General features: G+C 50.1%; 1 protein-coding gene across 2 annotated transcripts; it reads right to left on the bottom strand.

The window, feature by feature from the left end:
• Positions 1 to 25,088, bottom strand: PLIN3 (perilipin 3). Of its 2 annotated transcripts, none has more exons than XM_082621079.1 (8): positions 25,007 to 25,088; positions 22,091 to 22,172; positions 18,068 to 18,266; positions 17,804 to 17,886; positions 11,704 to 12,001; positions 5,576 to 5,775; positions 3,434 to 3,559; positions 1 to 798 (listed from the first exon to the last, which is right to left on the bottom strand). In XM_082621079.1, exons 2-8 carry the CDS (start codon positions 22,154 to 22,156, stop codon positions 457 to 459), a joined length of 1,314 nt encoding a protein of 437 aa, XP_082477205.1. In that variant the 5' UTR covers positions 22,157 to 22,172; positions 25,007 to 25,088; the 3' UTR covers positions 1 to 456. The 2 variants fall into 2 exon arrangements, with proteins under 2 accessions (XP_082477205.1, XP_082477204.1); XM_082621078.1 differs by having other exon boundaries at positions 1 to 801.
• Between the last annotated feature and the right edge of the window lie 1,658 nt (positions 25,089 to 26,746).

A 26,746-nucleotide genomic window follows, 5' to 3' on the forward strand; every position in this document is an offset into this window, starting at 1 on the left:
CAGCTGCAGGTAAAATTTATCAAGGCAACACTGAAGCCCCACCAGGCAGGCCTCAGCCCCCTTCAGCTCTAGAATGAGTATCAGCTGCTCTGCCCCTACCCCATGCCCAGGAGGCCCACTTCACAGAAGCCCAAGTCCCTTAGCTCAAGGCTGATATCCAGGAGCCTTGATGTAGAAAAAGGAGTGGATGTAAGAGCTATATTCCTGGTTTTGGAGGAAGAAAAAAAAAGTTTTGGAACCTTCTAGAAAAAAAAATTTTTTTTTTCTGGAAATCTCGTCCTAATGACCACTGTGATGCTCAGGACATGCTTCCTCCAAAGCTCAGACAGGGTGAGGGACTGGTTGGTTTTGAGGATCTCGGTTTCCCAAGGTGGCAGCTGAGGTGAGCTGGAAGGTTTAGAGACGTGTGTTCCCAGTGAGGGGTCCCGGGCCCTAGGAGCCTCCCTCCTGCTTCTCCTATTTCTTCTCTTCTGGGGCTTTCTCGGTGATTCCAGGGGCGAAGGGTCCCACCAGCCACGTGATGGGCGTGTTCTGGGCCACATACTCCACCATGTGGTCGAGGGCCTCTCGGGCCCTGGCCACCTGCCCGCGGCTCTGCGTCAGGATGCTGCTGGACAGGTCCTTGAAGGAGTGGATGCCGGAGAAGGTGGCTTGGAGGTCCTCCACCTGCAGGCGAGCCTGTAGCGCCTGGTCCTTGACGTGGGCGGGCAGCCCCTGGAGGCTGGAGCCCAGCGAGGCACAGGTGGTCTGCAGCTGCTGGGCGATGTCACGGAACATGGTGAGCGTCTGGGACTCAACCTGCTGAGAAGGGGTGGAGGGCGACCATCAGGACCCTTTGAGTTGGGGGTAACTGCACCCAAAGCCCGGGAAAGAGAAAATGGGGGTTCTACCGCCCACCTTGGGGAAAACCTTTCCCCAGGAGAGGATGTCGAGCACAGGTGGTTCAGAATACGGGCTCTTTGAGTGTCAAACTGTGCGAGATAATCACTGATCAAATTGAAAAACAGGTCTAGCTAGACATTTTCCCAAAGAAATACGCAAATGGCCAAGAAGCACATGAAAAGATGTTCAACGTCGTTAATCATCAGGGAAGTGCAACTCAAACCCACAGGCAGATACCCCCTCACCCCCGTGCTGGCAAGGATGGGGAGAAATTGGAACCCTTGTATCTTGTGGTGCAGTCACTTTGGCAAATAGTCTAGCAGTTCCTCAAAATGGTAAGCTGTAGAGTTACCATATGACCCAGCAATTCCACCAGGCATCCACCCAAGAGAAACGAAAATACACGTCCATGCAAAGACTCATACACAAATGCTCAAAGGGGCATTATTCACAGTAGCCAAAAGTGGAAACAACCCAAATGCCCATCAACTGGCAAATGGAGACACAAAATGTGGTCCATCCACACACGGAACAGTCTTCAGCCATAAAAAGGGGTGAAGCACTGATACTACAATGTGGACGTTCCCAGTGAGAGAAGCCAGACACAGAAGGACCCGCAGGGTGTGATTCTGTTTACATGAAATGTCCACAGAGACAAAGTACATTTGTGGTTGCCAGGAATGGAGGAGGGTGTGGAAACGGGGCCTGACTGCTATTGGGGAGAAGATCTCCTTTTGGGGTGATAGGGATGCTCTGAATTACAGTGAAAGTCACACAACCCATGAACTGTACACTTTAAATGGGTCAATTGTACAGTATGTGAATTATACCTCAAAACCTTTTTAAAGTACAAGATTCTGAATTTTATATCTCCATAAAATTGTTTTTTTTTTTTTTTTTTTGTGGTACGTGGGCCTCTCACTGTTGTGGCCTCTCCCGTCGCGGAGCACAGGCTCCGGATGCACAGGCTCAGCAGCCATGGCTCACAGGCCTAGCCGCTCCGCGGCATGTGGGATCCTCCCGGACCGGGGCACGAACCCATGTCCCCTGCGTTGGCAGGCGGACTCTCAACCACTGCGCCACCAGGGAAGCCCAAATTGTTTGTTTTTTTTCTTTTTAAGTTTAAAAAAATGAGAAGGTCTGGAAGAACTTTCTAGGCAGAAGTTATAAGCAGTGGGGGAGACTGCAGTTGAGATTGGGTCCTTGAAAATTCCCCAGGCCGGGGAGGAGATCAAAGGAGGCTGGGAGGCAAGACTTTGCCCTGAGCCTGCTCACCTGAGGACTCTGGCTTTGAACCTGGCAGGGAGGTGCCGAGAGAATCAATATCTATTTTCAGGCTGCTGCGTTCAGCAGTTGAGGGGGGAAGGGAGACGGTTTTCCGCGGTTGGGGTCTGAATGCTGAACAGTTTTGCATTTATAGAGACATTCACTATACCTTATAAATATTATTTTTTAGCACTTACTATGTGCCTTACATGTCAATGTGTGTGTATATGCATGTATATAAAATAACTCACATACCAGAAAATTCACCCTTTTAAGTGTACATTTTTTAGTACATTTACCAGGTTCCGCAACCAGCACCTCTAATTCCAGAACATTCCATCACCCCAAAGGAAACTCCCTCTCCATTCCCCCTCTCCCAGCTCCCAACAACCACTAACCCACTTTTTCTGTGTCTATGTATTTGCCTGTTCTGGATGTTTCCCATCAATGGAATTACACACTATGTCCTTCTGTGTCTGGCTTCTCTCACTGAGCATCATGTTTTCAATATCTGTCCTTGTTGTAGTGAGTGTCAAGACTTCTCTCCTTTTCATGGCTGAGTGACGTTCCCGTGTGTGGAGGGACACATTTGTTTGTACGTCATCTGTTGATGGACATTTGGGCCGTTTCCACTTTTTTGGCTGACGTGACTAATGCTGCTGTGAACATGCGTGTTCATTTCACCTTAACAACCTGGCAGACAGTCTTATATCCCATTCACAGATGGGGAAATCAAGGCCCAGAGAGGTAAAGCTGAGAAGCTATTGTGCTAGGATATTATGAGTCCCTAAGAGAGAGGGACTATGGTTCAGAATGAGGCATGAGAATTGTCTAAGGCACTGATTCAGTGAAAGCTTAGATGAGTGACAGCACAGGTGGCAAAAGTCAGGGCTCCTTCAAGAGGCCAATGCCTGGGATAGATTGGAGGGGCCAGAGCACGTTAGTGAGAAGCTGACACTCAGAACCGGGCAGGTGAATTTGAAGGATGTGACGGGACACTGGGATGGAGTAGGGAAGGAGTCAGGACTCAAGTAAATGGGACATGGCTTAGAATTCAGCAGGTTGAGACCCATCACTATCAGGCGTCCCATGGTTCAGAAGCAACGCCTATACCCAGGAGTGGAAATCCATGCAGGCTTCCTGGAGGAGGTATCATCAGGTCCTGAAGGCAGTTAATGGGAGGCGAGGCTGGGGAAAGCATCCCGGGCAGGTAGGTCCATCAAGCAGAGGTGGGGAGAGGGAAGTCAGGGCCCCAGGTATCCCATGCCGCCCCCGTGGTGGGTACCTCTGGCTTGGCTGCATCCTCCTCTGGGCCCTGGAGCTGCTTCTGGTTCCAGCTGAGCCACATCTGGTGTAGTTTCTCCTGACCCTCCACTAGCTTCTGGTCGACACCCTGCTTGACGGTTTCCATCTGGAGTACAGAGAGAGAGGGTGGCTGCCTTGGCGCTTGACCAAAACCAGCAGAGCGCATGGGAATCCACAGGAATCCTGGGAGATGTGGGATTCCAGAGGGAGCAGGGGCGGTCCTTTCATCTGAGATGGGGAGAGAAGGGGGAGGGATGCTGCTTTTCTCACAGAGTGTTTCCACAGCCTGTGGGTTTCAGGGTCATCAACATGCTTGTGCCCCCTGTGGTACTTGCAAAGAAAGTGGCCACAGATTCTCTGCAGCTCCTCCCATCTTACCTGTTTCTGCCCTCCCCCCCGCCCTGCAAGTGGGCCTGGCCACATGACAGGCTTTGGCCAATGGGACACAAGCAGATGGAGCGCAAGCAGAGGCTTAAAAAGCACTTGCAATGGAATATTTTACTCAGTCTTAAAAAGGAACGAGATTCTGACACTCACTACAACATGGATGGACCTGAGGACATGGTGCTCAGTGAGAGAAGCCAGACAGAGAAGGACAAATACTGTCTGATTCCACTCACAGGAGGTCCTAGAGGAGTCACATCCATTGAGACAGGAAGTAGATAGTGGGGGCCAGGGGCTGGGGGAGGGGATGGGGAGTCAGGGTTTCATGGGAACAGAGTTTCAGTTTGGGAGGATGAGAAAGTTCTGGAGATGATGGTGGGGATGGTTGCACAACAATGTGAAGGTACTGAATGCCACCGAACTATACACTTAAAATTGGTTAAAATGGTAAATTTTATGTGTATTTTAGCACAATTAAAATTTTTTTAAAAAGAGAGAGGAGACAGTACTGAGTAGAAGCTAAGCACACAGGGAAAGAAATTAGAAATTTCTCTCTTTAGAGAACAGAAAAATTAAAAAGTTCAGGGGGCAGGATTTGACTGCAAAGAAGCAGGAGGAGGGGGGCTTCCCGGGTGGCGCAGTGGTTGAGAGTCCGCCTGCCGATGAAGGGGACACAGGTTCGTGCCCCGGTCCGGGAAGATCCCACGTGCTGCAGAGCGGCTGGGCCCACGAGCCATGGCCGCTGAGCCTGTGCATCTGGAGCCTGTGCTCCGCAACGGAGAGGCCACAACAGTGAGAGGCCCGCGTACTGCAAAAAAAAAAAAAAAAAAAGAAGCAGGAGGGAACTTTTGGGGTGATGAACATGGTCCACATCTTGATTGCAGTGGTGGTTACATGTCTGTTTATATTTGTAAAACTCCTCAAGCTGTATACTTTAAAAGGGGTGATATTCATTGTATGTAAAATGTAAGTTATACCTCAAATAAAACTGACTTTAAACAAACAAAAAAAGTGCTCATCCCGAGTGCCACAACTAGAGAGAAGTCCGCGCACTGCAACGAAAGATCCCGCGTGCCGCAAAGACCTAACACAGCAAAAATAAATTAAAAAAAAAAAAAAAGTGCTCACGTGTTCCCACTGTACCTGGATCCCTCAGGCCACAGCCGGGGGAGAGCCTGAGGTACCCTAATGGAGGAGGAGACCACACCGAGAGACCCAGCCTCCAGCCAACCTGTCATGGGCTGAACTGTGTCCCCTCCAAATTCATAGGTTGGAGCCCTGACCCCCAGGACCTCAGGATGTGACTGTATTTGGAGATGGATCTTTAAAGAGGTAATTAAGTTCAAATGAGGTCATTAGGGTGGGCCCTAATCCTATATGACTGGTGCCCTTATAAAAAGAGGATATTAGGACACAGACATGCATGGAGGGATGACCAGGTGAGAACACAGAGAGAAGCCAGTCGTCTACACACCAAGGAGAGAGGCCTCAAAAGGAACCACCCCGCCAACACCTTGATCTTGGACTCCCAGCCTCTAGAACTGTGAGGCAATAAACGTCTGTGTTTAAGCTGCCCAGTGTGTGGGACTTTGTTTCAGCAGCCCCAGCAATTCATCCAGGACCACGGCCTCGTGAGCGAGCCCAGGCGGATGTGTGGGGAGGAATAAGCCACTAGGCTGGGGAGGGGTTCGTTGGCACACACGCTGCTGGCCAGCGCCCCCATCACCGCGGGCCTCACCAGGCTGAGCGTCTGTGAGAGCTGTAGCAGGGCCTCCTGGGCCCTCTGCCTGGTGCTCTGCAGTTTGCCCAGAGAGTGTTCATAGGCACGCTGGCGCAGCCTCTCTGACAGGGAGCCCAGACGCACGAAGTAGCTCTGTTCCTGCCGCTGCTGGGCCACTGAGGCGATGTCGAAGCCCTCCAGGGATGTGGCGAGGCGGGCTGCATGGGGAAGGCAGGAGAAGCACTGTGAAGGCCAAGTTTGTGCCCCGGGTCTGCAAGTGTAAAAGGATTTCCCTGCCTTGGTTTTCCCCATCTGTAAAATGGGTATGATAGGGACTGACTATCCCAGGATTAAGAGGCCTTATACTAGGGACTTCCCTGGCAGTCCAGTGGTTAAGACTCCACACTTCCAACGCAGGGGGCACGGGTTCGATCCCTGGTCAGGGAACTAAGATCCCACATGCTGTGAGGCATGGCAAAAAAAAAAAAGAGGCCTTAGACTAGCGTGAGAGTCTGAAAACTACGGCCCTCGGGACAACCCGACCCATGAATACAACCGTCTATGTTCATTATACGTTGTCTATGGCTGCTCTCAAACAACAGAGGTGGCCTCTGGAATATGTGGCCTCTTAGCCTGCAGAGATTAAAATATTCATTATCTGGACCTTTACAGAAAAAGTTGGCCAGTTCTGCCTGTATTAGCGCGTAACATATATTAATAGTGGCCAATCTTTCACAATGTTCTAGGCGCTTTGTGGGCATTCTTGTTAAATCATAACAGTTCTAAGAGGGAGACACCATTATCCCATTTTTACAGATGGGGAAACGGGGACTCAGAGAGGTTAAGCGACTTGCCGAAGGTCACATAGCTGGGACGTCACAAATCAGGATTTGAAGCCAGGCCCCACATTCTTAACCATGATACCTGACGGGAGGAGAAGTCTGAGCCATAGGAGAACCATCTTCACAGCAGTTAAGGGAAAGTCCAGACTATCTAGTCCAGAAAATACTCATAAAGTTACAAGGCAACAGGATGGAAATCCACCTGTCTTGATAATTTGATCCTATCTTATCCTGCTCCCTTTAGACTTTACTATAGTAGTGATAAAAGTTTGAGCTTTGTAAGTAACCCGATCTGAGTTTAAATCCGGTCCTACTAAATCACTGGCTTTGTAAGGCCCTATGGCAGGGTCTGCAAACTACAGCCCCTGGGCTGAATGCCACCTGCCTTTATCAATAAAGTTTTATTGACACAAAATCACAACCATTCATTTACCTACTGTCTATGCTTTTGTGCTACAATGGCAGAATTGCATAGTTGCGACAGAGACTGTATGGCCCAAAAAAGCCAAGATTATTTATTACCTGGCCTGTCAAGAAAATGTTTGTGGCCCCCTAGATGCAGAAGTGATTTGGCCAATAAGCCTCAGCCTCCCTTCTGTACCACCCGCGTTAGAAATGCCTAAAATGTGAAATCTGGGGAATTCCCTGGCAGTCCAGGGGTTAGGACTCCACGATTTCACTGCCTTCAGAAAGGCACACAAATGAACGAATGTTTAGCTATTCTTATTACCTATTTGTAGTTTATCTGTTTATAGTAAGTGATAAAGTTCCCTTTCTAAAAGAATCTGGCAAAGTTGATTGAAAGAATAGCAAATAAACAGAACAGAGAGTACACAGGACCAAGATAACACAAGAAATGTGCTCTGGTCAGGCAGGAACAGTGGGGCTGGTATGATGAGTGAGATCTCCACTTTAGCCACCTAAATATGTCTCTCCTTTGGATTGGGCACTGTTCCAGAAATGAAAGAAAGGGGAAAATCAAGCAACAAAATTCCGCATGGTGTCATCAACCCCTTGCTCAATCAAGGTAAGACTTCAGTCAGGGGAATTCAGTTGTTTCTACTGATAAAAGAAATTTTCACATATTAAGATATAGATAGGGAAGTCATTCTGGCTTATACCTGAGTTAACTTGAATTTGATGCTACCTAAAATAGCCTTTTTGTGGCCTATCAAACCTACATTGTACATCTGCTTTAATTATTAAAGAAAAGAGCACATTGGCCAGAAGTAAAGAATGTCCATGTTCAAAATCAAGATTAAATGCCTCCCTTCCTGGGACACCAAAATGCTGGTCCTCCTTTGATGATAAGATTCCTTCCTAGGTGGCAAGGCCATACTGACTCATGTACATGCTGGTCTGTTCCTTTTTTTCTTTCTTTTTTTGAAACCTTGAAGAAATGTAACCCTGACTTGTTTAATGTTTTTTGTTCTGACAAGATAAAAAACTGTGCTGAAATCTCTGCTTCTCAGGAGCAGTTTCTCAGAGTTATCTGGTAAGCAGGCTTCTGGGGTATAGTTCTCAGTTTGGCTCAGATAAAACTCTTTTCTCTTCTTATTATTGGCTGTTTATTGATTTTCATTGACACTATAAACATTACAAAATTTTGGAAGAACATACTCTTATCCAGAGATTAATAAACTTTTTCTGTAAGAGGCCAGTTCAGTCAATATTTTCAGCTTTGCAGGCTCTACTGTGCAATTAATCAACTCTGCCACTGGTATTCAAAAGCAGCCATAGAGTAAATGTAAATGAATGGGCGTGGCTGTGTGCCAATAAAACTTTATTTACAAAAGCAGGCGGTGGGCCGGAGATGGCCTGGAGGTAGTCTAACATAGTCAGCTGGGGGACAACGATGTCACAGAAGAGTCACTTCATGATGACATTTTAAAAACTGAACAAAATAGATAACCAACAAGGACCTATGGTATAGCACAGGGAACTATATTAAATATCTTGTAGCAACCTATAACAGAAAAGAATCTAAAAAAGAATAGATATAACTGAATCACTTTGCTGTACACCTGAAACTAACACAACATTGTAGATCAACGAAATTTCAATTAAAAATTCTTTTTAATTAAAAAAAATAAAAATGAATTACAAAAAGATTAAAAAATAAATTAAAAACTGAACAAAAAACCCAAACACCTGGGACATTTAGAGGCAGCAAAAATAAAAGCTGGCATCTTGGGAAAAACAGACTCTGCCCCATTCTCCCACCAAAGGCAGGTTTGCAAAGACTAAACCCAAACCAGCAACATTTTGAACCCATCCCAATGGCCAGAACTTCTCCACGGCCCTCTGGGAACCCGGGAGCTCTGCCCTTGGAAGTGAAAGCAGCTTTGTTATTTAGGCCAAGGATGTCTGGCAGAGCCTAGGCATGTCAGAGCAAGCCGGCAGGGCCCCTGGAGGGGTGCCCTTGGCAAAGGGGAGAACTGGGAGAGAGGGGGAGCAGGGCTGTGCTCCTGCCCCGAGCCCACGAGTAATATCCTAGCTCTAACAAGGCACCTTTACTCACAGACCTCCCCAGTACCTCAAGCACCCCTGTGCACAGTGATTTCACCCTTAGTGGATGGACACAAAGGAAAGCGCAGAAAGTCAAAGCTGCTCAGACAGATCTGTTCTCTGAAGTGGCTCCCAGGCTTGCTTCACAACTGCCTCCCAGCAAACCCTGCTTCTCCCCCTACTTTTGGGGGCCAAGACCCATAGCCAAGTGTTACTTGGTCTGAGCACTACAAGAGGCCAGCAGGCACTGAACTTGGGATACAGGACGGAAGACATTAGCCAGGTCCCTTCCTTCAAGAGGTTTGGAGTCAAGTTTTGAAAACACAAAGGACAGGCGACACGCTATGCTCAAGCCACACGCTGCAGGGCTTAAGATCATTTGCCTGGAACGTCGCCCCACCTAGAACATCAAGTTTCTCCAGAAGGCAAGGGACCATGACTTTCTGCCGAGGATTCCCAGGGAGAATCATGGGGTCTCAGAGTCAGCTCAAGGAGGGCTCCAAGCAATCGAAAATAATAGGACAAGTGAAGCATCAATAAAATAAATACCTCGGATTGCAATACGTCGTGTTAATCTTCATGTTCAAACCTATAATGTAAAAACTCACTACGCACTCTTGGAGGGTGCTGGTGAACCAGCTTGCGATGCCACAATAAATAAAAAGGGGGAACGTTAACTACTTGCCCTGCTTTTCCTCTATAAACCGTACCTTGGGGTAATCAAGATTGCAACCGAGAACTTTGTTCATGGAAGTTTTCCAGATAACAGCTAGAACAGTGACACGTTGCAATCCCAATGGAAAAAGAGATTGGAGATGATGATTAGGAGCTGTCTACCCCCAAGGGAATCACGATTCTTTTTCTTTTTTTTTTTTTTTTTGGCTGCACCATGTGGCTTGTAGCATCCCTGACCAGGGATCGCACCCGCTCCCTCGTCAGTGAAAGCGTGGAGTCCTAACCACTGGACCGCCAGGGAATTCCCGTATGATTCCCTTTATATGAAGTTCTAGAACAGGCAAAGCACTGGTTCTCACTTGGGGGTGATCCTGCCCCCAGGGTATACTGGGCGATGTCTGGGGACATCTGTGGTTGTCACAATTGGGGGTGCTCCTGGCATCGAGTGGGTGGGGTCAGGGAGGCTGCTCCACACCCCACAGTGCCCAGGATGGCCCCCCACAGAGGATGACCTGGCTCCAGTGACAGTTGGGAAACCCTGATCTAGTCTGTCTTCAACTCTTTCCAGTCATCCCAAATATTTGGCATCTCATTCAAACAAACCAGCTCTGGCTAAATTTGGCCGGAGCTGAGAGGCTGCTCTCCCTGGACGGAGCATGGTGTCTGGTTACACATGGCCCTCGTGGGCCCCTGCTGCTGTGGGCACTGGAGTCTGCAACTGCTGGCCGGGCTGGAAGTTCCCGGTATGTGTGCAAAGGAAGGCCATCTCTAGAAGGCGGGGTCAAGGCCAACCCCAAGAGCCATGCGTATGAGACCATGTCAGACTGGCTGCTTTGTCTCAACACTTTTATCCCCAGTTTGTCTATTTCTCTTTATTCCTACCACCACCTGGTCCAGCCCCATCACAGCTCACCTGAACCCGGATTCCCCTGGCTCCCACCCTCTCCTCACCCGGAGTCTGTCCTCCCAAAAGCAGCCACCAGAGGGCGTGAGTGAGTACCGAGTCAGGCCCCGCCGCCCCCGCCCCCTGCCCACAGCCCTCCAGGGTCCCACCTCCCTGGGGTAATAGCCCAAGTCCTCCCCGTGGTCCACAAGGCCCTGCACGACCTGCCCAGTCCCCTCCCTGCCCTCCCCCTCGCTCACTGCTCCAGACACACGGGCCTCCTTGCTATCCCTCCAACAGACCAGGTACGCCTCTGCGCCCGGGTCTGTGTTCCCTGTGTCTCTACCCTGACATCTGCACAGCTCATTCCCTCCCTTCATGCACGAAAGGGCAAAGTCACCTCCTCAGAAACATCTCCTTAAATCTGATTGCTGTACACGTTAGACTTTAGGTTCTACGAAGGCAGAACTTTGTTCACTGACATATCCCTAGGACCTAGAGAGGGCCTGGCATACAGCCAGTGCTCAAGGAACATTTGAACAAACAAATATATGCCTAGGGTGGGGTGGGGGAATGATAGAGAAGAGTTTGAGTGATTTTGTTTGGGGATTTCAGCACCTGCTAAGTGCCAGGCCCCATTCTAGACTCAGGAAGGACACAGCTTCTGCTTTGTGGAATTGACGACCAGTGCTGAAGAGAAAAATCAGAGCCGGGCCTGGGGGGAGGTTTCAGGACACAACATGCATGAGGGACGGTGCAATTTTAGAGGCCTTATTGGGAGGTGGCATTTGAGCACAGAGCTGGAGGTAGAAAGAACAAGACATCTGGATGTCAGGGCAGAGTTCCTGGTAGAAGAAACAGCCAGTGCAAAGGCCCTGGGGTGGGAACACGCTCCAGGATGGGCAAGAAGGCTAGTGTGCCTGGAGTAGAATGAATGAGGGCAGGCAGCTAAGTACAAGGGAGCTTCCAGGAGGATTTGGGCTTTTACCCACCGGAGGTGGGAGGCTTGGAGGGGCCTGACTTGAGTGCTCACAGGTGCCCTCTGGAGGCTGCTTCAGGGAGGACAGGCACCACAGACCAGGGCAGAGGGAACCGAGCTGGTCCAGGTGGGCTAAGATAGATGGGAAGAGGGGGCAGGGATGAGATGACAGCATGTGATGGACAGACTCCTGGTGGCCGAGAGGGACCCCACGTCGGGTGGTCTGGGGAGGGGTCCCAGCCCTGTGAACTGCACTCACCAAGCTCAGCGTCCGTCATGGGCAGGTGGTTGTCCACCCACTCCTCCGATTTGCCCAGCACCGTGTCCACCCCGCTCAGCACCATCTGGCCCACACGGGAGCCCATGACCGAGTGGACGCCACTGGTCACCATGGACTTGGTCATGTCCACGCCACTCTGCACAGCACCCCGGGCCACCTCCACCGCCTCGGTCACCCGGGAGGCCATGGTGTCCTTGGCGCTGGACACGGTGTTGGACACAGCTTCTCGGGCTCCCGACACTTTGGACGACACGAGCTCCTTTGTGTCTGCCAGGACCTACGAGAAAGGGCAGCGTCAGCATCTCCGTCCTCCCTGCGTACCTGGGTACCCCCACCCTGCACCCTGGGCCGAAGGAAGGAGTTCCAGCTCCAGGACGACCCTGAAGGGTGAAAGCAGTTAAGATCATGTGCTCTGGAGCCGGACAGCCTGGTTAGAGTCCTTGGCTTGATATATCCTAGCTGTGTGGCCTCAAGCAAGTCACTCGACCTCTCTGGGCCTCCACTTCTTCTCTCCATGGTGTTATGGGCTGAACAGTGTTGAAGTGCTAACCCCCAGGACCTCAGAATGTGACTGTATTTGGAGATGAGACCTTTAAAGCAGTAAATTAAGGTAAAATGAGGCCATTAGAGTGGATCCTAATCCAGTCTGACTGGTGTCCTTATACAAAGAGATTAGGACACAGACACGCACACAGGGGTGACCACATGAGGACACAGGGAAAAGATGGCCATCTACAAGCCAAGGAGAGGAGCCTCGGAGAAACCAGCCCTGCCGACACCTTGTCTCGGAATTCCACCCTCCAGAATTGTGCAAGCACGAATGTCTGTTGTTAGGGGTACTTGTTACAGCAGCCCTAACCGGCTAAATCACAGGGTTAGAACAGTGCTTGGCTCAAGCATTGAATCAGTGTGAGACCGGCAACTAGCGACATCCCTAGAAGGGATCACTACAATCATGTACTAAGAACTGCAATCCTGTTTGAACAGGTAATCAGTATGTTAAGTCCCTCAGGACAGCACTACTCATCCAGGGTGTTTCTGCCCCCAGGGAACACTGGGTGGTGTCTGGGGACATCTGTGGTCATCATGACTTGCCGGGGGAAGGGCTCCTGGCATTGAGCAGATGGGGGCCAGGGATGCTGCTCAACACCCTACAGCTCCTGGGATGGCCCACACACAGAGAATGACTGGCCCCAGTGTCAGTGGTGCTGAGGGAGAGGGACACCCCCTTTAGAGTGAGAGGCTCAGAGCTACACTAAAGCAACAGGAGGGGAATTCCCTGGTGGTCCAATGGTTAGGACTCTGTGTTTCACTGCCGAGGGGGCAGGTTCAATCCCTGGCTGGGGAACTAAGATCCCACAAGCCGCGTAGTGTGGCCAAAAAAACCCCAAAAGCAGGGCTTCCCTGGTGGCACAGTGGTTAAGAATCCGCCTGCCAATGCAGGGGACATGGGTTCGAGCCCTGGTCTGGGAGGATCCCACATGCTGCGGAGCAACTAAGCCCTTGCGCCACAACTGCTGGGCCTGTGCTCTAGAGCCCACGAGCCACAACTACTGAAGCCCACACGCCTAGAGCCCGTGTTCCACAACAAGAGAAGCCGCCGCAATAAGAAGCCCACGCACCACAACGAAGAGTGGCCCCCACTCACCACAACTAGACAAAGCCCGCGTGCAGCAACAAAGACCCAATGCAACCAAAAAAAAAAAAACCCCCCAAAACCCAAAAGCAAACAAACAAACAAAAATAAAGCACCAGGAGGGATTTTTTTTTTTTTTTTTTTTTTTACCAGGAGGGATTTTATGCACCTGCCCAAATAACCAAATGTTTTGTCTCCATTAACTGCCAATTTAACACGTCAACTACCTTAAACTCCCCATTGCGAACTGGTGACATGCCCAAAACATCAGAGCATTTTGTGGACCCCCGAAGCCCGTATCAAGACATGAAGAACCAACACTCAGTAGTGGGCGAGAAATTGGGAGATTGGGATTGACATATACACACTACCATATACAAAATAGATAACTAATAAGAACCTACTGTATAGCACAGGGAACTCTCCTCAATACTCTGTAATGGCCTATATGGGAAAAGAACCTAAAAAAGAGTGGATATATGTATAACTGATTCACTTTGCTGTACACCTGAAACTAACACAACATTGTAAATCAACGATACGCCAATGAAAATTAATTTAAAAAAAGAACCAACACAGTATGTTCTCGGCCTTCAGGTGATGAATCTAACCCACTTCAGCAAATCTCCAAGGCACAGGAGTGTACACATTCCCCTGAAGAGAAAGCAAGGCCGAGGGAGGCTGAGCAGCTTGTGTTGAGGGCTGTCTAGCTGCTAAGGAGCAGAGCCTGAATCGTAACCTGGTATTTTGATGCTCCTGCCTGTAACCTTGACTGGTTAAAGGGGGTCAGCAACTTTCTCCAGGAAAGGCCAGATGGTAAATATTTTCAGCTTTGCAGGCCAGAGGGTCTCTGTCCCAACGACTCAAACCTGCCAGTGTTCAGGCAAAAGCAGCCATAGGGCTTCCCTGGTGGTGCAGTGGTTGAGAGTCCGCCTGCCGATGCAGGGGACATGGGTTCGTGCCCCGGTCTGGGAGGATCCCACATGCCGCAGAGCGGCTGGGCCCATGAGCCATGGCCGCTGAGCCTGCGTGTCCGGAGCCTGTGCTCCGCAACGGGAGAGGCCACAGCAGTGAGAGGCCCGCGTACCGCAAAAAAAAAAAAAAAAAGCAGCCATAGATGATGCGTAAGCCACTGTTTGCGGCTGTGTGCCAATAAAACATTATTTACAGAAACAGGCAGAAGGCCAGATTTGCCCACCTCTGGACTAGCTTTGCATTGCATCCTTGGAGAAGCCGCTTGAGCACACAGTGGGTACTGGTTGATCCATGCCTGGTGTTCTCGAATCTAAGTCTTTAAATAGATCTCTACCCACAGAGCACTCTGGAAAGTTAAAAACCATGCCCCCTCCCATCCTACCCTTCTAAGCTGGTGCCCCTCTTAACACCTAAACCCTCCTATTCATGGGAATCAGTCTCTTTTTGGGGGGAGAGGGCACGGTTGTCAGATTTGAACACCAGCCCTAAGCTCACTGAACACACAGTGGGGCTGTCACGTAGCTCACGCTGGCCCGGGTTCAAATCCCAGCTCTGACAACACTGTTGTCCCACAGGACCAGGCAGAGCTACCTCATTCTGAAGGGGAACCTCACAAGGCCCAGAATCAGGACAGCCTCCCACGATGGGAATTCCCTGGCGGTCCAGTGGTTAGGACCTGGGGCGTTCACTGCCAAGGGCCTGGGTTCAGTCCCTGGTTGGGGAACTTAAATCCTGCAAAATGCAAGGCAGGGCCAAAAAAAAAAAAAAAGAAGAAGAAGAAGAAGAGAGAGCCTCCCAGGAAGTCAGGAGCTCAGAGCGTCCGCTCTGTTGGACAACCTTGTCCAATGTCACCCTGAGCTCATCCTGTCTATAAACAGAAGGAATGCTGGCCTGGTGACACCCGCAGGACAGGAGGAGAATGCAAGCACTCAGCCCTAAGGAGGTGGCTCCTGGGCGATGATTCTCCATCCTTCTTTGGATGTGGCCGTTTTCACCTTCCACATGCCCAACTTGTTAACACCCTTTGTGGTAAGATATGGGTTCAGGTTCTGTTCCAATGCTCCCCAGCCCACTCCGTTTCTGTGTAACGGGGCTGCCCTTGGGGGACATGACATATCGCGGTCCCTGGCCAACAGGAGGCGCTTGAGAGCTAGTGGGTGAATAAACTGCCTGACAAAGTAGGTGGTCTCAGCAGAAAGCCTAAGGGAACTGGAGGAGTGGTTGGCGTGTCCCACTGCCCCTGACCAGGGAAAACCTATTTCTGGTGGGAAGATTCTCAACGTGAACAGGTTTGCCTTAGTGCGGCACTTCGGTCCCACCAGGAAAAAGGGGCAATGAAGCACCTGAGTGTTTAATAAGCATCTCCTACGTGCCAGGCTGTGTGATGGGCACTTGGCACAGCAACAAAGCAGACAGTCTGTGCCCGCACTCCAGCTGGGGAGACAAATAAGCAGTTATGTAACACGCTATCTGAAACGTTTTTTAAAAGTTAATGCATGGAATTCACTGGTGGTCCAGTGGTTAGGACTCCGCGTTTCCACTTCAGGGGGCCGGGGTTCGATCCCTGGTCTGGGAACTAAGATCTCGCAAGCTGCGTGGCACAGCCAAAAAAAAAAAAGTTAACGCAATTGGTGAATGCTGCTGCAATGAGCATGGGTATATAACAGCCCAAAGGTGAAAACAACCCAAGAGTTCACTGACGGAAGTATGGAGAAACAAAATGTGGTCCACCCAGAAATTCTGACACCTGCTACAACATGGATGAACCCCGAGGACGCGATCTTTAGTGAAATAATCCAGACACAAAAGCACAAATACTGCCTGATTCCACTCACAGGAGGTCCCTAGAGGAGTCAAACCCACAGAGACAGAAAGTAGATGGTGGTGGCTGGGGGAGGGGAAGGAGCTAAGGGATTTGGGATTTGTTTCTGGGGTGATGAAAATGTTCTAAAAGGGACGATGAAAAATAAAGTAAAATAAAAGGGGTGATGGTGGTTGCACAATTTGAATGCACTAAAACCACTGGGTTGTACATTTTAAATGGGCGAGATATATGGTACATGAATTATATCTCAGTGAAAGCTGTTAAACCAAAAAGCTGGAGGGGGATCGGTGGGATGAATTGGGAGACTGGGATTGACATATATACACTACTATGTATAAGATAGATAACTAATGAGAATCTACTGTACAGCACAGGGAACTCTACTCAGTGCTTTGTGGTGACATAAATAGGAAGGAAATCTAAAAAAGTGGGGATATACGTATAACTGATTCACTTTGCTGTACAGCAGAAAAGTAACACAACATTGTAGAGAAACTATATTCCAATAAACATTAAAAACAAACAAACAAACAAGCTGATGTAGTGTGAATGATGCTAATACAGGAGCCACAAGCCACATGTGGCTATTTCAATTTAAAATAATTAAAATTAGCTATTTAAAATTTTAAAATAATTAAAATTAGGGACTTCCCTGGTGGTGCAGGGGTTAAGACTCCACACTCCCAATTTGCGGGGGCCTGGGTTCGATCCCTGGTCAGGGAACTAGATCCCACATGCATGCCGCAACTAAGAGTTTGCATGCCACAACTAAGAAGCCCTCAAGCCACAACGAAGGAGCCCACCTGCTGCAACTGAGGAGCCCGCCTGCTGCAACTAAGACCCGGTGCAACTAAATTTAAAAGAATAAATAAAAATAAATTTAAAAAAAGAGAATAATCCCAATGTTAAAAAATAATAATTAAAATTAGTATTTGAGTTCCTCAGTCACACTCGCCACATTCTAAGGGCCCAGCAGCCACATATGGTTATTGGTTTCCATATTGGATGGTGCACAGAAAGAAGGTGTACAGAAAAAGTTCTACTGGGCAGAGCTGAACTGGAAGGACCTTCTTTAAGAGGGAAGGGAAGGCCTCTGAAGAGGTGAGATTAGAACAGAGACCCAGAAGCCTGGTCCACGAAGAAGGAACAGCAGGTGCAAAGATCCTGGGGTAGCACTGAGATGGGTGTGTTCATTGTATTTGCTTTCCCCGCTTTCCTGGAATGAAAGTTCCATGAGGGCAAGGACTCTGTTTCCATCACCGTGTCTGGTACCTATGGGCGCTGATGTGACTGAACAGGAGGATGGAGGCCAGCGCAGATGGAATGGAGCAAGTGAGGTGGGCAGGGAGGGCAGAGAGGCAGCGGGGCCACATCTGGTGGGGCCATGAGTAAGGCTTTGGCTTTTGCTCTGGGCCAGGTGGGAGACACGAGGGGGTTTAGGGCACATCTGGCTGGTGTTCAGAATGCTCCTGCAGCTGCCTGGTAGGGGTCTGGGGACAGACAGAGGAGGGGTCAGGGAGGAAGCTGTTCCACTCATCTGCTCTGGTTAAGGTGGGACCACAGACTCGATACCTAGGCAGGCCCCCGTCTCAGCTGAGCATCCCACCCCCCCTCGCCTCCCCCCACTGGCGGCGGTCAGTCACCTTCTCCGGTGGCTGCTGCAAGATGGGCAGATTCTCCTCCAGTTTGTCCAGCCCCCTGTGGGCGTATTCACTGGCCGATGTGACTGCGGAGCGGCGGGGGGGCGGGGAGACAGACAGCTGATGTTACGGCGCATGCGCATCCCTCTGGCCGGGAAGGTCCTCAGGCCGCCTCCCCGCGCCCCGCCTCCCCCACCCCCACCCCCCCGCCCTCGCCTGGGAAATAGCCAGGAGGGGCGGGTCCAGGCTCTCCCAGGCTTCACTCACGCTGGGGCTCCAGTTTGGACAGGATGGGCTGCGCCCCGCTGACGGCGGCCGCTGTGAGGGTCTTCACGCCCTTCTCGGCCGCATCGCACACAGTCTTGACGTGGGGGTGGCTCTCCTTAGTAGACATGTAGGTGGCGGACACCATGTGGCAGGTGGAGCTGATGAGCGGCATGCCGGCCACGCGGTCCACCACGCTGGGCTACGGGCAGGGCAGTTCAGGCCAGTGAAACGGCTCGCTTCCCCTCCCCCTGAACCCACGCGGTTGCACAAGTCAGGAACTCCGGGGTGCCGCCGGGCACTTCCTGTATCTTGGTCCCCACCTAAGCAACTAAGCCCGTGTGCCACAACTACTGAGCCTGTGCTCTAGAGCCCATGCTCCGCAACAAGCCCACTTGTTTGAACATGACCTTGCCACCCACTGTGCGCCAGGCAGTGACATGACACAAGAACCTATTGTCCTGGAGCTCAGGGTCTACAACTGAAGCCAGGAAACTACGGACCCCTGGGGGCAAAGTCCCGTCCACAGCCTGATTTTTTTCTTCTTGCCTGTTTTTTTTTTTCCTAGCAGCACTACTGAAATCTAGTTCACACGTCATAAAATTTCACCATTTTGAAATGCACAAGTCAGAAGTTTTTAGTGTATTCACAAGGTTGTGCAATATTCACTGTCTAATTCTAGAACTTCTTCATCACTCCAAAAAGAAACCCTGTCCCCACTGGCTGTCACGCCTCTGCCTCCCAGTCCCTGATAACCATGAATCCACTTTCTGTCTCTGTGGATTTACCTGTTCTGGACATTTCACATCAATGGAATCACACATGTGGCCTTTTGTGTATGACCTCTTTCACCGAGTAATATTTTCAAGGTTCAACCACATAGTAGCATGTCTCAGTGCTTCATTCCTTTTTTTAAAAAAGTGTGGCAAAATACACATAATTTAAAATTTACCATTCAAATCATTTTTAAGCGCACATCAGTGGCATTAAGTACATTCACACTGTTGTGCAACCATCCCCACCATCTGTCTCCAAAACTTTCTCAACTTCCCAAACTGAAACTCTGTCCCCACGAAACACTGACTCCCAAGTCCCTCCCCCAGCCCCTGGCCCCCACCATCTACTTCCTGTCTCTATGGATTTGAATCCTCTAGGGACCTCCTGTGAGTGGGATCACACAAGATTTGTCCATTTGTGTCTGGCTTCTCTCACTGACCATATCTTCAAGGTTTATCCACATTGCATTGTGTGTCAGTACTTCATTCTGTTACATGGCTGAATAATATCCCACGCTACCTGGTTTTGTAAATAAAGTTTTATTGGCACATGGCCACACCCATTCATTTACATATTGAATATGGCCACTCTTAGCCTATAAGAGCAGAACTGAGTACTCAGGACAGGCCTTCTGAGCCTCGGTTTCCCAATCCATAAAATGGGAAGTCATTTCTGTCCTGAAGGAGTTGCAAAGATGACCCGTGTGAAGGCACAGGCAGAAGACTTAACCCTCACAGGGGCTATCTGTAGAATTTGTGTTTTAGCTCACTTAATTGCCAGTCCCGGGAGATTGCGAGTATTATTCCAACATTATGGAAGGGTAAACTGAGGCATGGAGAGGCTAAGGAAGTCACCCAAGATCACAAAACAAGCCAGTGGCAAAGCTGGACCTTGGACTCAGGCAGTCCTCCTCCAGGGTTTGCCCAGGAGGTCTCTTCAGAAATTAATGACAAACTTACCACACAATCTAGCTCCTAAGATTCTACCCTAGAGACAGGAAAACACACGTCCACATAAGACTCGTACACGAATGTTTGTTAGCTGCCTTATTCACAATGGCCAAGAAGTGGAAACAACCCAAATGGCCATCAGTTGGTGAATGGATAAAGAAAATGTGGTCTAAAGCATGTTTTTAAAAATACATAGTCTCCAAATGGCTAACAGGTACAAGAAAAGATTCTCCACATCGCAAATCTAGGGAAATACAAGTCAAAACTACAATGAGCTACAACCTCACACCCTGCACTCGCTGGGATGGCTACTATCAAATGAACAGAAATTAAAAAGTAATGGTGAAGATGTGGAGGAATTGGAACCTTTGTATGATGTTGGTGGGAGTGCAAAATGGTGCAGCCATTATGGACAACATTATGGTGATTCCTCAAAAAACTAAAAGTAGGGACTTCCCTGGTGGCACAGTGGTTAAGAATCTGCCTGCCAATGGAGGGGACACAGGTTTGAGTACTGGTCCGGGAAGATCCCACATTCTGCGGAGCAGCTAAGCCCGTGCGCCACAACTACTGAGACTGCGTGCCACAACTACTGAAGCCTGTGCGCCTAGAGCCTGTGCTCTGCAACAAGAGAAGTCACTGCAATGAGAAGCCCACGCACCGCAACGAAGAGTAGCCCCCGCTCGCCGCAACTAGAGAAAGCCCGTGGGCAGCGACGAAGGCCCAACACAGCCAAAAATAAATACATAAACAAATTTATGTTTTAAAAAAGGCAATTCTGACAAGATCTACAACATGGAAGAACCTTGTGGACGTTATACTCAGTGAACTAAGCCAGACACAAAAGGACAAACACTGTATGATTCCACTTATGTGGTACCTAACACAGAAGGTGCTACTTTTATAAAATGATTCCACTTATTCTACTTATATGAGATGTTCAGAAAAGGTAAATCCATCAGCAGGAAGCAGGTTAGTGGTTGCCAGGGGCTGGGGGAGAGGGGAATGGGCGTGACTATTAATGGATATGGGGTTTTTATTTGGGGTAATGAAAAACTTCTGGAATTAGATAGTGATGATGGTTGTACACTGTGAATATACTTAATGCCACTGACCGACACACTTCAAAACAGTTAAAATAGTATATTTTTACGTTATGTGTATTTTACCACAAGTTTGAAAAAGGAACACGATAGTTAATAAGAACCTAATGTACAGCGCAGGGAACTCTACTGAATATTCCGTAATGACTTAAATGGGAATATAATCTAAAAAAGAGTGGATATATGTATATGTATAACTGAATCACTTTGCTGTACACCTGAAACTAACATAACATTGTAAAAATAACTATACTCCAATAAAAATTAATTTTAAAATAAAAATAAATTTAAAAAGGAACAAAGCACCGACAGATATTACAATGCAGATGAACCTCAAAAAGATTACGCTCGGGCTTCCCTGGTGGCGCAGCAGTTGAGAGTCCGCCTGCCGATGCAGGGGACACGGGTTCTTGCCCCGGTCCGGGAAGATCCCACGTGCCACAGAGCGGCTGGGCCCGTGAGCCATGGCCGCTGAGCCTGTGCGTCCGGAGCCTGTGCTCTGCAACGGGAGAGGCCACAACAGCGAGAGGCCCGCGTACCGCAAAAAAAAAAAAAGATTACGCTCCGTGAGAGAAGCCAGGTACAAAAGGGTCTCATAGTGTATGTTTTCATTTCTATGAAATGTCCAAAATAGGCAAATCCATAGAGACAGAACCCAGGAGAGGGGTTCCCAGGAGGAGAGAAAATGGGGAGCGACTGCTAATGGGTATGGGGTCTCTTTTGGGGGAGATGAAAATTTTCCAGTGTGGTGGTGATGGCTGCATAACTGGGCAGTTTACTAAAAATCACTGAGTAGTACTCTTCATAAGGGTGAATTTTATGGTATATGAATGATACCTAACTTAAAAAGCTGCTTATTAAAAGGGGCTTTTATTTAAACTGGGGAAAGGAGGTGAAACAGAAACTGGCTTCCTAAAAGGAGGACCCTAAGAGAACCTGTAGAGACAGGGAAGGTCTGCCTGGGGGGAGCCAGGCAGTTTCAAACAGAGCTGTACCCCTGCTCTCCCAAGAGCCCTTGGAATCCCCAGCTCTCCCACCTCCACCTATTAGTGGGGCACCTGTTAGGGGCTAGTATAATGACTCTGCCCAATCCACTCAGAAGGGTGTCTCTTGACCCACCCTGTGCTGCCATCAGCTCCCTGCCAAGGCACCACCAGGTGGGAAGCCTCATCCCACAGATCCCAGACCTTTCTCACCTGCTGTACCGGTTCTTCCGCTGACACCTGGGTGCTGGCAGTGGCTTCTGTCTCGTTGGTAGACATTTCTCAGAAGCAGGCACTGTGAACAGAAGGGCCAGTCAGGGTACAGCCTGCTCCTCTCTTCCCTCCAGGGGGATGTCCGGGTTCACACCTGCCCTCTGACCACCCCTGCCCCCAATTTCCTAGAGTCCTACCTCTCAGTTGTTGACACATACCTGTGAGCCTGTTCAAAACAGGTGCTCATTCAGCAGAGCAAAAGTCTAACAAGCTCCCAGGTGCTGCTCATGCAGCTCATCCCGGGGCCACACCTTAAAGGGCAAGGTCTGTGCACAGCCCTCCAAGGGCTCACCTCTATCAATAATATGGTGCAAAACCCCTGTAGATGGCAATTTGTCGATTACTACTGGGTTTTGGGGTTTTTTTGTTTGTTTGTTTTTTTGTGGTACGCGGGCCTCTCCCTGTTGTGGCCTCTCCTGTTGCAGAGCACAGGCTCCGGGCACGCAGGCTCAGTGGCCATGGCTCATGGGCCCAGCCGCTCCGCGGCATGTGGGATCTTCCCGGACTGGGGCACGAACCCGTGTCCCCTGCATCGGCAGGCGGACTCTCAACCACTGCGCCACCAGGGAAGCCCCCTACTACTGGGTTTTAAGAGGCATCTTCCCTTTGACCCAGAAACCTCACTGCGGGGACAGTCCCACACTGATACTGCCATGTGGACAGAGATGTGTGTACCTGTGTTGGCCACAGACACTGGAAACAATCTGATTGCCCAATAGAAGGGGACTAAAGGAAATAACAGTGGTAGCCCAGGGCAGTGGCTTAAGTGTGGAAGCTTACATGTAATTGACTGGGACCAAGATATTGTTAAGGGACAAAAGGTGTGAGTGGGGCTAAAGTTTTTGCTTGTATTTGACAGAATCTTTAAAGAGACACAGGAAACTGTTACAGTGGCCACCTTTCAGGGAGGAAGATCGGGTAGCTGGGGCAGGCCTCTGGCTTTTTGAGCCAGGTAGATAACATTACCTGTTCAAAAAAAGTTAAGGATTTTTTTTTTTTAAGTTAAATTAAAAAAAAAAAAGAGAGAGAGACTGTTCCTGGCCCCTCTGCAGACGGTCAAGTCAGTCTCAGGGATGTGGGGAAGGCAAGGGAGGCTTCCTGGGTGAATCTAATGCACACATTTGCAGGCAAGATGGCAGCCACAGGTATGCTCCATTTTCCTGGCCAAATGAGATGAGACAGCTAGAGCACTGTCAGATTAGGTTTCAGGAGTCCCAGCTCTACCCATGCTGTGCTATGTTGGGCAAGGAGCTTCCTCCCCCCTAGCCTCAGTCTTCTTATCTGTAAAATGGGGCTAAGCCTGCCTTAAGTCTGCTTCTCCAGGTCCTTTTTCTTTTCTTTTTTTTGGCTGCACTACACAGCATGTGGGATCTTAGCTGACCAGGGATCGAACTCATGCCCCCTGCAGTGGAAGCACAGAGTCTTAACCACTGGACTTCCATGGAAGCCAGCCCACCCCAGGTCATTCTGGGATAAGCCTGTGGTGAACCCCTGACCTTGAGTTTGAGCATTTCCTTCCAGACACCATGTTTTGCTATTCCCCAAATGGAACCCAGCAAACTGATGCTTTGAGAGCACCAGTTCTACAGTCCAAACTGGGTTCTAATCCCAGCTTTGCAACTCCCTAGCTGTGGGAGATTGGGAAGGCAGCACCCCCTCTTGCAGCCTCACTTGCCACGTCTATGAAATGGGGATAACCGTTCCTAGCACAGAGTCCCTGTAGACTGGAGGAGAGTCTGGAACGTAGCTTGGTGCCTGGCACACAGTAGGTGCTCAATAAACAGATCCATTTCACACCACTCTGCCTGCCACAAGGAAACGGGTGAAACTAGCCAGGATTGAGCTTCTGCTTGGTACAAAGGTCCCCCAACTGGGAAGTGGGGCAAGGAGGCACACCTACCCCTAGTGATCATCACCTGACTCCTGTTCTTCCCCTAACCTTCCCTGCAGCCTGAGCTCACTTGGGCAGCTCAGAGGTCCTCCCTCCCATCCCTTTTCTCCATCAACTCCTTTGGAAATGGTTTAACCAAGGACGCCCATTGCAGATGTCAGCACCCCCATTAAAGTCCTTGGGGTCAGCAACCTGCCTGCAGCTGGCCCCAGCAGCGAGAGCAAGAACTGGCTGAAACTAGCTGGAGTCACGCAGTCGTTCAGCTGCAGCCAGGGAATGTGAAGATCCAACTTCCGAAGTTCCCAGGACGGACCCCAGGCCTAGGCTCTGGTTTTACAGAGGTCCCAAGGACTCAGATAAGGGGATAGGCCTTCCCACCACCACTTTGTGCAATCCACTGGCCATACCCACCCAGGAATAGGGGGCGGGATTTGCCCCAAGACCTCGCCAGGCTCAGCTGGGGGGCGTCAGAAGATCAAGGGAGGGGCCGAGCCCCCAGGCGGCAAAACCATTTGGAGGGGAAAGGGCTTTGCTAGGCAGAGAGACTGCCGCCTGTTGCGGGGAGGGAGGGGGCCCACTCTGAAGACCCAGAGAGGGAGGAATTCCTGTGCGGAATGGGCTGTGGCTTGCCTCCAAAGTGCGTTTGCAAAGCAAGAGAATGTGGCTGGGACTGAAGACAACCCTCCCCCACCGCTTGATACTACCACTTCTAGGGGGCTCTTTCGCGCACCCCCCCCCGGGAAAGTCCTAGATATTGAGAGGAGAGAGTCTGAAAGTCTGAGCCTGTTCCAAAAGTTGGATTTTTTTGGGTGGGGGGAGGTGTGCTTAGCCCAGGCTGGAGACCCCTCCCCAGGCCGCGAAGACAAGCAGAGCCCCCAGGAAGACCTTCCTGCCCTTCCTCCCCTGGGGCACCCCAGGACTCGGCGGCCCCCGCCCCCACTTAATCGGGGGCCCTCGCCTCTCACCCTGATCAACGGCACGTCCAGGGAACGGTGACCACTACTTCAAGGCCAGCTCCAAAACCGTCCTGGACGGGCCCAAGGCAGGCTTTTATACTTGGGGGCGGGCGCCTGGGACTGACGGGCTGAAGGACCAATCTGGTTGGGGGGGCCGCCCGCCGCCAGGCCACGCCCCTCGCCCGGCTCCGGACGTTGGAGCAACAAGTGAAGTCCGGTAAGGGCCGGAATTTCGCGGGCGCGCGCCCTGCCAACTGTACACCCAGTGGGCGACCCCTATACGACGCCGGATCCAGCCAAGGGACGCCCCTCCCTGCCAGGGACCCTAGGAATTCGGCCCTGGGAGGTGAGTGCGATCCTGGGGTCCCCCGCCCTTCTTTCTCCAGTGGCCAGATCGAGGCAGTGGGAACTCAGAGAGCATCGCGTGATGCCTCCCGCGTGTCAGGGGCCACCCCTCCCCCCTCCTCCCCCTCTCCCCACTCCGCGTGAGGGTGATGGAGCTAACCTGGACCCAGCATTATGAGCAACTTGCCCTGACCTGCGTCATGCCACTTTATCCTCCCAACACTGTGTATCACTTTATCCTCCCAACACTGTGTATCCCTTTATCATCCCCATTTTACAGATGAGAAAACCGAGGCCCAGAGACAGTCATCTAGGGAGAGTGCAGGGGCCAACTCTTGGATCTCTGACTCCTGCATCAACCCCTTCCTGACGGTGCTCACTTGCATTTTCACCACCCCCCACCAAAAAAAAAAATCCTTTATTCTCTTCGACTATAAACCAAGCTCTCAAACTCAGATGGCCCCAGGGGCCAGGCAGGAGGTTAAAAAGTGACAGCATGCCCTGCCTAGAGCGAGCAGAGCTTTACCTTGGGGGAGACCCACCCAAGTATTTACAGATCCATGGAGATTCCAGACTGTAGACAACGTGTCCTGCCTCTTAAAAAAAAAAACCTCTGGACCAAATAAAACCCAATGGAGCCATATCCAGTCCAGGGGCCACAAGTTTGCCACCTCTGCTAAATTATGTGTGTTGGGGTGGGAATTCTGGAACCTCCGGAAAGAACATGGAAAACATTGGGTGTCTGTGACTAGTGCATTTGTTTTCTTTTTTTTGAGAGGGTCTATACTAGCACTGTGTGATAGAGCTTTCTGAGATTAGAGGAATGTTCTAGAACTCTGTGCCACCAATATAGTGGCCACTGGCACCATATGGCTGTTGCCCACCAAGAAACTGAATATACATATTTAAGTAACCACATGCAGCCTGTCCAATTCCTAAGTGACTCTGAAACCCCCAAATGATTAAAGCAATTATATAAAATGATAGCAGATAAAAATTTCACATATGCGGCAGGCCTTTTTTCCCACTCATTCATTCATTTTTCCTACTCATTCATTCAACAATTCTTACTGAGCTGCTGTGCTGGGGAGGGGAGCACAGAAGTGAGTAAAATAGATCCCAGCCTTGTGATGCTCACCACCCAGTGGGGAAATGGATGATAAACTAGATAAATGAGTGGAATGCATAACGGGTCAGGTGTTGGTAAATGCTACCAAGAAAAGCAAAGAACTGGGATTAAGAATGTGGGGGCTACACTTTTTAGTAGGGTGGTCGGGGTGGCCTTTCAGAGTGCCATTTGAGCACAGAAATGAGGAAGGAGAGGAGGGAGCCCCGTAGAGATCCAGAGAAGAGTATTCCTCATGACGGCAACAGCACGTGCAAAGGCCCTGAGGCTGTACCATG

Source organism: Mesoplodon mirus (genome assembly GCF_964341445.2).
Source record: "Mesoplodon mirus genome assembly, chromosome: 5".
Taxonomy (NCBI): Eukaryota; Metazoa; Chordata; class Mammalia; order Artiodactyla; family Ziphiidae; genus Mesoplodon; species Mesoplodon mirus.